Genomic DNA, 10,372 nt, shown 5'->3' with positions numbered 1-10,372 from the left:
AGAGAGAGCTGGGGGATGTCAGCTGGTTTTGATGTGAAGCAGAGGAAAACAAACATAAGAGCATCTTGGAGACCTGTGCTAACATCACAGCAAATCAGAGGAAGACAAGAAAACTGAAATGAAAATGAAGCTCTTAATTTAACATTTAACAATATTGTTTTTCTTTTCAGAGGACCTGCCTGGGACTGAGAAGTAAGAATTTATTTTCAGAATTTGTTTTCACAGTGTGATATTTGTAACATCAGGACAAACAAAATAACAATTTTGTCTCATTGCATAACCCATACTGTGTGAGTTTTAGTAGTGGAGATTTAATTTAAAACATTTTATGCTTTTAACATTGCGTTGCCATCATTATTCTCTATAAGAGCCAATTAATGTCACATTTTTCTTCCACAGTTTAGGATGACAACAAGAAAATAGGTATTATATAGTCCTCTGAATAGATCCTACTGTATATATTTAAGCATTAAAATCAGTCAAATATAGAAAGGAGTTATTCAAATCATTTATTAAAAATTATAAATTATATTCTGTAATTTTAAAGTGTGTTTCAATTTTTATTTGTGTTTTATCTGTGGAGACTGAGGCAAAAATTTATTTGATTGTTTATGAAAATATCAGGTCATGTAGGAATGTGACTCTCCAGGGACTCGGGAGAAACATGCACAACAAGCATGTCGGACAGCAACGATGGTACGTGTTGCAGTTACTTTACTCTTCTATCAAGCCAAAAATATCAAAAAGTCAGTGTATTAACTTGCTTTACATTATTCTTCCTGTGTGTGAATGTACCCTAACTTTTGTCCATCTCCATGTGAAGTGTGGGAGTCACCAGGCTGTGGGACGAGGGACGTGCTTGAGGACAAAAAAGACACAAGTGGATTTTCTGAACATGAACTCCTCGACATCATGTATAATGCATGTAATACATCCAACTCAGGTACACAGGCTTGCGTTCTACTCAACAAAACAGATAAAAATAATCCCAGAAAGTGTTTGATGGTTTATTCCTGCTTCTCTCTCGTCTTCAGGAGAGGTGTTGGCCTCCACCATCGTGCAGTACCTGCAGACAATGACAGCTCAGAGTCCAGAGCAGGACAGAATGGCTGCCCTTCGACGGATGCTCGACCCGGACCGACAGGACCCACATGTGAGCAGAGAGACTTTCCACGCCACCATGAGAGAGTGGATAGCCCAGTGCAGCCAGGACAGGTGAGATTAAACTCCAGATCACCATTATGCTGGATGTCATGTCGGTGTGATTTAGTACATAAAGTAAGTAGAGCAAACAATAAGAGCAAAGAGAAAAAACAAACAAAACAAACAAATTGATCATAAATGCAAGAAGGAGAAATGTGTTAAACATTTGACAGGTTGACACATTGCCACACAGCAATTTAAAATCAAAATTTTAAACTTTTTAAAAAAAGTTAATCACTCTAAGAATCTGAAGCTAATTGAATAAAGTGGTTGAGTGTTTGTTAATATGGGTTTGTGGCTGTAAAACATGAGAGTTATTCAAGCTTAGTGATTCTCTTCAGTTGGTGGAATGTAACCAAGATACTTTCACTAAAGTAATTATGTACAATTTCAATTTTTCTATTCGATAATACTTTATACTTTCACTCCACTACATTTACTAAGGAAATTTGGTTACTAGGAGACCATAATCCTAAAAAAGCATGATGCATTGGCATAGATTAAACAGTATTTTAAATTAAAGTTAAAATTAACTCCACCTTGACATCGTTAAATGCTGCTTACATGTAAATGTGTAAAAATAGTCAAATAATATATGACTGAATCGTGCAATTTTGCATAAGTTCTTTTACATTGGATACTTTATTTTGCTGGTTGAATGTAAGAGTATTCTGTAATGGATAACAAGGTATAGTTAATGAGTTAATGGATGGACAGATACATTTTTTGTACTGTGTTAAGATCTCAATACTTCTACCACTAGTGCTTTTCGTGCACCAGCAAGAGTGTCAATGATTTTCCCTAGAAATGAAAGAAGGGAAGATGACCTGCAAGAACCTCCCTCTTTTGATTAATGTGCATTTTAAGTGATCCGTGGAAACGAACTCACTGACTCCTCCTGTGTTTCAGCACTGATGTGAGTGGCAGTCATGTATCCTGGCCAGACTCTTCTAAAGTGCCTGTAAACGGTAGGCTGTCACTGTTTTGTTCAGAATTCTCAGAAATGTCTAAAACAGATTAAAAGCAATTCACTAAACCTGATTTCCTCTCAGGGCTGGATTTGTCGTGCTCGCAAAGCAAAGCAGCCTCTTCAGAAAGCCACCAATGTTCCTGGTTTGTCATTTCACTCCTTTAATCACAGCGTGTTTACCTCCTATAATCAATGTGTCGTCGTGCTTCATCACTGTTTGTTTGGCTTCAGTGATGGAAAAGACCTGTTAGGCACGTTGGCTGAGCTGAAGCACGCTCACTGCAAGCTGAGCGATCAGAACAGCAGCCTCCTGCGGACAGTGGCTCAGTGTGAAGATGTGAACCTACAGCTCACTCTGGAGATCACGGAGCTGCGAGCAAAGCTGGCCAGGTGAAGGATTAACTCCAGTTATAGTATGTGGGATTATTACTGTAATTCCAAATCCTCACAAAAGCACACCAATATTTAATTTAATGTAATTATTTCCTATTAACACTTCATTTAAACAAAATAATGATACACATTCCATGATTGAAGAGAAGCCAGGAGAACAAAAATCATAGATCCCACATACTCAATGGGATTCAGATTCAATATAATTTAAATCGGGTTTAATACAAAATTTCTAACCTGACTTTGATCATTTACAAGTGACACATCTCTATCATGTCAGCTCATACACATCTTCTTCTTTTAGCTGCTTGCAGTCACAGTTAATGGGAACGTTTTCAGAGTTAGAAGCTCGGATTTAAAAAGTTAAAAGGAATGTTCAAAATGAGCCAATTTAAATAGACACTGTGAAAACCGTGTGCCAGCCTGAATAAGAAATAGGTCAGTGTCTCATCCCGGTCCTCACGACTTTTGTGTCTTAATTGTAAAAGTTACACGGTGAAGGTGTCCATGGATAGATAATGATAAAACGGATATCATGACCTCCCTACTGAAAGTGGTCTTTTGTGTCTGTCTGTGGTAATTCTTCACCCCTTTGTTGTCTTTTTGTGTCTTTTAACTGAGCTCTGTGACTTTTAAACAATATTGTAATAATATTCACAGAGGGTCATACATTCATACATCACACAGGACCCCTGCGCCTGTGCCGGGTAGGTCAATCTGGTAATCCATCCATGAAGGTGTCACTTCTCTCATTAATACAGACAGATGTTTTGTGTACATAGTTCTGGAGTTTTTGGAGATTAAATATCACTCACTTAATCTATGTTTTCTTGACATGTGAGGCACTGTAGAAATTTGGCAAACAAACAATATTTGCTGATGAGTAAGACCAGAAAATTACTATGAGTACAATCTAGAGAAGGTTTTCACTTTTATAAAAGAAAACCACTGCAGCACCTCAAGTAATGTGGCTTTACCATTTAATTTTCCTTTTTGTTAATATTCAGGTAAAAACAGAAGAAAATCTCTGTTCTTACCATTTTGGATAAGAATAGAGTGCGGCTGAATAAATTAAGCTGTAATTTATATCGTGGTGTGTGCAGTGCTCAGCGTTCAGCAGTGAGAGTCAGATCACTGACAGAAGAACTGGAGGAGACCCGTCAAGCATTTAAAGAGGCCCAAGAGAGAGCCACTCGCTCCCAAACCAGCTGCACCAAAATGGTATTTCACACACTGAATCATATCTAAGTGAAGCTATACCTAGTAAGTTCAATTCATTTTTTGCGGTGACTATTTTCACGTAAATCTTTTTGATCTTTAGAGCAATGAGGTTGAATGCCTGAAGGTTCACATCAAGAGGCTTGAAGACAAGGTAACCTAAGTCCAAATGTGTGCACTTTCCGAAAACTAAAGTTTTTTTTCATGAAACAAAATTTCCCTTGTATCCACGAAGAATGAAAAACTCACCTTCGAAAGGTCATGTTCTGAAGAAAGCGTCAACAAACTGAGGAAGGTCAACGCTGAGTTGAGGGTAAGAACAGATCAGTAAAACTCTTGTGTGTTTGTCTCTGCGTTACGAGTTTGAACTGAACGTTAAACATCTTAACGTTCACAGGCCGAGCTTGAGGAAAGCCTGGTTATGTTGGCGCTGAGAGACAGAGAAATCACAAAGGTTTGTCCATCACAGTCAACAGGAAAAATCAGTTCACATAATCATTTTGTCTTTTAACTTGACTTTGAAATGTTCTGGTGTAGAAAGACATTCTTATGGATAAGATGAAGAACTCTCATGTGGAGAATCACAACATGATTGAGGTACGTGTGACAAAGGAGACATGGTGCAAATTTGGTAAGATGCTATAATATCTTGTTTGACATCGTACACTGTAATAATGTAAAGCTAGAAAGGCCACATTTCATCATGTTAAATCACAAAAAGAAACCAATATCATAATGCAATGTGACAACACTAATATCAACCATTACAAGCACCCTTGTTTTGCGTGTGATATTTTATCACATGGTTTTGAGTGTGCGTTTTTGGCTGTTATTCAACACATACTCTCTATTCTGGTGTTGCAGGGTCTGCAGTCAGAGCTGATGAGGTTACAGGAACATTCTCACCAAGTTCTTCTGAGGTACTTTAATGTCACTTGTGTCAGGTTTCTCCTTGACCCACTGTAGCTTGGAGTGTATCTAATTTTACAATTCATCAAAAGTTGTCAGTGAAAACATTTCAATCTACGTTTCTGAATCTAAACGTCATCTGTGTATATTTTTCTGGACTAACCTCAACATTAACTGTACTTATCCACCAGTCTTTTTTGACAAAATTGTGTGTTAAAATGCTACTTTGGCAGTTTAGTATTGCTCTTCCATAGACATCGAAGATTCACAAGAGGCAGATTAATAAAAGACAGAATGAGCTGCAGAGGCCATGATATGCTGACTTTTGAGTATGGTTCAAACTCCAGAAGCACTGCATCCTGCATTTCCCATAATGCTCAACAGCATTTTTCATCTCTGCCTCCTAAATACCCAGTTGTTTCAAACCACGCACCTGCACTTTTATAGTGCAGGTTTTATGGTTTTGACTCAAGTCCAAACAGAGCGCACTTCTCTAGACAAGCGCCCTTTTAACAGAGGGATGTGTTAGCTATCATAGGAAAGTTAAAGTCAAAAAATAATTGCAAGCTAATGAAAGGAGTAATATTATAATTCACCAAAATATAAAGCAGGAACTTTACAAGTATTAAAGTATTGAATCTTGATTTCTCCTGCAGGTATGACCGACACTTCATCAGTCCTCAGAGTCTCTACAGTCGAGATCCTCCAAACCACCGCTCTCTGCAGAGCGAGATGCAGGATATGCAGCAAGTAGGAGATGCTCACCATTCCCAGGTTATCTTCTCATGGTAATGATATTCTGTTTTTAATGTTAACCATGTCGTCGTCCTGCCGTCTTTGTCTGCAGCAGCATCACAGAACTCTGGATGACATAAGCCTCCCGTCCCTCCACACACACGGTGATGATATTCAGAGCATCATTCACAGGATTAAGAGCGCAGAAATAGCTCATCTTCTGCACAATAAGTATCCTGAGAAGGTGAGGAGAGAGCAGATACTCACCAGAGGATGAAAATTGTTACATGCAGTGACACTAGCATGTATAATTCTGCCTTATGTTTCTTATGTTGTCTCTCACACACAGGACTCTGCTCCCCTAGAAACACAGGAGAGGCCTTTTCCTCACCGCCAGCAGCAACAGGCAAGCATCAAGCAGCAGCTTGTCAATGTGTATGTGAGTTTTTTTACCTCCCGTTCTCCTGTTATGGTAACAGACTGGGTTTGGTTGATGTTAGTCTCTGTTCTTAGAGGCTACCTCCAGCTAATAAAATGGGTGTCTGGTTTTAACTGTGTTTTTATGGGCATCTCCATTACGCAACCCATAGGAGTTACTATCTTCTGTGTGTGAGAGTGTATCAGGCATAAGTGCAGTTTTAGTACCCCTTGGTAACTACAGACATAACAGCGTGTAAAGGAGATGTTTATAAAGCTGGTGGTTTCAGGCTGCAGGAGCTGGAGCTGCACAAGTGTGTGTGGGAGGAGAAAGGGGAGAAGGTGGAGGAGAGGCAGCAAAAGCAAAGCCAGACTGGGAGCCAGACTCAGATCCAGGAGGGCAAGAAGGTGGCTGTGGTGAATTGGTGGAAAGCCCTCAGCGTAGAGGGGGCTAAGGCCAGGACAAAAGAAACCCAGTCTGGCCAGGAGCTCTCTGAGGTACAAGCAAAGCTCCAGCGAGCAGAGCAGACAATCACTGATATGAGGGAGCAGGTCTGCCACCTGCAAGCCTCTCTGAGATCGGCACAGGAGTGTGTCACTGAGCAAAAAAGCAGCAGCAGAGTTCTTCGTATTGACAAAGAGACCAACACTGAGAGAGAGGAAACAGACAGAGCTGTGGGGAAGGCGGTGAAGGATCAGAGGGATGCAGCGGTGGTCACAGAGATTACAGGTGGAGCAACCTCACAGCAGGAGCAAACCCAGCTTCAGGTGACCGCAGACGGACTTCTGGCGACCCTCATAAGGATGGAGGCAATGATCAACAACGCACTGGAGACTGCCGAGCTGGTGAGAGAGAGCGAGCAGAGGGTGAGCCAGGTGAGAGTGAGGATGGAGAGCATCACTCAGAGGGTGGAGGAGGCTCTGGGCCGAGCAACCGACACTGACAGACAGCTGAATGTCCTGGAGGCCAGGATCACAGAAAAAGCTGCAAATCAGGTTTGTTAAAAATCTGGTTTTGCTGTACATTAGTGACAGTAAAAATTTCATTTAGTTTGAAACTTTTTAATGATTTTAACTGATTTTTAAATGTCACAATAGTTGAAGTAATCCATGTAGATTCTTCAGTGTGTTGCACACAGCTAAAATGCATGTTTGATTATACTTTTATTCAACAAAAATCCACATAAATTAATGTGGGAAAATCATGCAGTGATTAATATTCCCTCTGTTGAACATAGCAATTATTTAAAACATCTGCATCACACATTATAACAAGCCCCAGGTTGCACATTTGGCTTCCAGTCACAACACTGAAGAGAGGTACATGTTTGTGTGTAATTTGTGCTCTAATGTTGCAACACAATCACCAATATTGCAGATATTTGAACCATCAACACTATTTTTGTCAGCAAAATAATCTCACACTATTTTGCAATGCTCACATGTTGTGATTGGAATGTCTCAGCCAAATGCAAATAGTGCCCGTCATGGATATTACGTGTCCTAGTAGTGGAAGTACTAGTAGTAATCCAGTGGTAGTCATCATTTTTTACTGCACGTAAATTCTAATTGTAGAAATATTGAGCACATGAAGTTGATTTGTTGTCTGTCTTAAATCATATATAAGAGTAATAAATCTGTTCTCTCTGTCTGAACTTTTCCGAAGTCTCCAGGTCCCAGTCTGCCAGCTGATCCTGGACCAGATGCAGCGTGCTTTACAGCTGAGTCCGACGTGGAGCCTGAACACAGAGACAGAACGGAGAGTTCTCCCCTGTCTCATGGAATCTCAGAAGTCAGCGAGCCTCCACAGCCGCCCATGAATGGTATGATGGCTGCATTACACAAATACAGCTTCAGTGTTGTCATGGTTGTGGGGTACACTGTGATACACAGATGAATTAAAGCTACTTCCTTTTCTAATTGTAATCTCTGAGGATGTCTCAAAATAGACTGTGCAGATATTTATATTGCACACAACAGCTGGTACAGTAAGGAGGAAGAGAGAGAAAGCTCTTAGGGAGTGTATGCTATCTATCAAAGGGCAGTGTGGGGGAAATTAGGGGCGGTCAGAATAATTTTTTTATGTAAACACAGGGAGAGTCCCACCACTTCTATACTGGAAGAGGTTTTTTTTCCCCTGTCGTTTGATTTGTTCTGAAGGGCTTTGAGAAAATTTATCTAGAGACACTAGGAAATGCAGGGCCTGTAGTTCACAAAATACACAATGCAGGCTTTTAGGTGCATGCAGTATTTAACAAAAGAGGAACAATTAAAATGTGAATAAAAGAACATAATTTCTTCAAAAGATTTGGAAAAGCTTGTAGGACGTTTACTATGACTGCCAATGATGAAGTATAGTAAAGTATAGTAAATATGAAAAAACTACAGCCAGCAGCTGATTAGCTTGGCATAGCATTTTTATTTTTCTAGCCACAAAAATGAAAGAAAACACTTAAACTATTTATGTCCCCGCAAAGCTGCTGGTTGTGCACTAATAAGTTTAACATTTCATCACATATTTTCCAATTCTAATCATGTTTCAATAAGTTTTTTCAACCCTGAAAGGTCATGGCAAATATTTCCACATTCTCCCTCCCCACGGAAGAGTCCCTTGATGGCTCAGAGGGCCAAGTCTTATATTTAATTGTTTATTTGTGATGTAGAAAAGCGAGTTAGGAGCATGTGGGTGTTACTGAGAACCAGTGGGTGGCTTCAGAGGGGGAAATGATATTTTAAATGAGCAGACAGTTGTCATCTCCATGTCTGCTTGTTGTTATTTTATAGCCCTCTGTCTGAAGTCTAAACCGTCCAGTGCCACATTGACGTAGGCTTGTTTTTGCTAACCAAATGAAGCTGCATCCACGTCGCAAAAAAGCAGCAGCAAGATGATCAATAAACATTTTATGCCAGTCATTCATGTCATAAAAGTTGGTATGTGCACTGCCAGTTTGTGACTGATGGCTACTTTACCACAGGATGTGGATGGTGTGTAATAAAAGCCAGTTATTGTTAATGTTAATGCGAGGAAGGTCTCATCTTATTTGGGGCTCTCCCCACACATCCAGCTACAGATGTTGGCACTGCCTTGTATTTATCAGGGACAGCACATACTCCACAAACCTGAAAGAAAGTGCTAGTTTTCATCTCCAATCCCCAGACACAAACAAGAGGCAGCCAAAACAACACCAAAGCACATATTTTGGGATACACCAGAGAAATTTTAATAAAAGCTGCTATGAGAAACTTATGATACATTCAGTGGCATATAATGATCAAAATTTCACAACAACATCACAAAGGTCTACAAAAATGTAGTGGGACGAGCGAATACTGAGGACACGTACCCATAATAACAATACAGAGTGTCTACAGCCAAGCTAGCAGCTCTGTGAGGCTGTACTTGGGCACACCTGGTGCTTTGAGCTAAATGCTAATGTCAGAATACTCTAATGCTACAATGCTGACATGCTGATGTTTAGCAGGTGGACTAATAAATTGCCATCCAGGGAGAAATGCTGCTAGCATGACCGAAAAATTATAACATAAACTTCATCCATGAGGCAAACGGCATCTCTAACAATGATAAATGTTGAGCTTTTAAATGTCTGTCTCTATGTACAATGGAGCACTCTGCCTCCATTAGGGCTTTTAAAACTATTATTAATTCCTCCTTTATCCAGCTTGCAAAAGTAAAACATTATGTGAGACTAAATCAACTTTAGGCATAGCACTGTATCATTACAAAGGAATAAAACTTGTTTTTAGGTTTTATGTCCCTGTCAGACACAGTCAGCTCGTGTGATGATTAAAGATCTACTGGAGACTGATTGTAAATAATTTAGAGAAGCAGTGGGTCTCTAATGCTCTGTGTGTGGCGGTGGCTGTAAACAGTGCGCTCTTTGATGGGCAAACTATAAATTAAAGAACGGTGGAAATACCGAAATTTCTGGGATAATGGGAATTAATTTGTGGTGAGGCTGAACCCTTCCAAGAAAAGAGAGACTGTGAAGATCGCGGGAGAAAAACAGAAGCATCTGATGGCATTTGAAGTGAAAAAGAGGTTAAATTAGGACGAACGTGTGGATGTTGACACGGATGTTGCTGATATTCCCAGCATCTACGGTGCATCTTCATCGCCTCCATCTCGTCATACACTGGTTGTTTCAGGTAGCTTTGTCCAGTGTTTTCCTTAAAGATTTGTGTGATGAGTTGTGAAGTGAAATCTGGCTGTGAAATGCTGCGTCACACAGTAGTTTTATGATAGTTTTAGAGTCAGATTTGAGTCCAAATTCTTGGAAGTGTTGGTTTTTTTTTTTTTTTATCTGTATCCTCTCATATGTGAATAAAACTGGTTTATTTGTGGTTTAGTTACGTTTAAAGTGAAATATTGGCATTCAGCTCTGACGGTGCTCTACATACACGTCTGTGAGTTGCTGGTATCGTAATATTAACAAACCTTTCCCTGAGGGCACCTAAAGCAGACAGCACAATAGCTTTTACTTGGGCTGAGAGCTTTCAACCAGCGGA

General features: G+C 39.9%; 1 protein-coding gene across 1 annotated transcript in view; it reads left to right on the top strand.

Moving 5' to 3' along the window:
- Positions 1–619: 619 nt before the first annotated feature.
- irag1 (inositol 1,4,5-triphosphate receptor associated 1) overlaps positions 620–10,372 on the top strand; it is a 32,350-nt gene continuing 22,597 nt past the window's right edge. Inside the window, exons 1-17 of the mRNA XM_023410862.2 lie at positions 620–696; positions 824–943; positions 1,035–1,215; positions 2,113–2,171; positions 2,256–2,316; positions 2,405–2,563; positions 3,670–3,787; positions 3,888–3,938; positions 4,020–4,097; positions 4,182–4,238; positions 4,322–4,381; positions 4,649–4,704; positions 5,350–5,443; positions 5,541–5,672; positions 5,778–5,863; positions 6,136–6,841; positions 7,512–7,668. Coding sequence (XP_023266630.2) covers positions 678–696; positions 824–943; positions 1,035–1,215; positions 2,113–2,171; positions 2,256–2,316; positions 2,405–2,563; positions 3,670–3,787; positions 3,888–3,938; positions 4,020–4,097; positions 4,182–4,238; positions 4,322–4,381; positions 4,649–4,704; positions 5,350–5,443; positions 5,541–5,672; positions 5,778–5,863; positions 6,136–6,841; positions 7,512–7,668 — 2,194 coding nt within the window. The 5' untranslated portion in view covers positions 620–677. The remainder of the gene's footprint in view (positions 697–823; positions 944–1,034; positions 1,216–2,112; positions 2,172–2,255; positions 2,317–2,404; positions 2,564–3,669; positions 3,788–3,887; positions 3,939–4,019; positions 4,098–4,181; positions 4,239–4,321; positions 4,382–4,648; positions 4,705–5,349; positions 5,444–5,540; positions 5,673–5,777; positions 5,864–6,135; positions 6,842–7,511; positions 7,669–10,372) is intronic.

This window comes from Seriola lalandi, unplaced genomic scaffold, assembly GCF_002814215.2.
Source record: "Seriola lalandi dorsalis isolate HSWRI2012SDOR001 ecotype SW California unplaced genomic scaffold, Sedor1 jcf7180002054440, whole genome shotgun sequence".
NCBI classification, from domain to species: domain Eukaryota; kingdom Metazoa; phylum Chordata; class Actinopteri; order Carangiformes; family Carangidae; genus Seriola; species Seriola lalandi.
The sequence above is the reverse complement of the archived record's forward strand: the minus strand, read 5'-3'. Positions and strand labels throughout refer to the sequence as shown.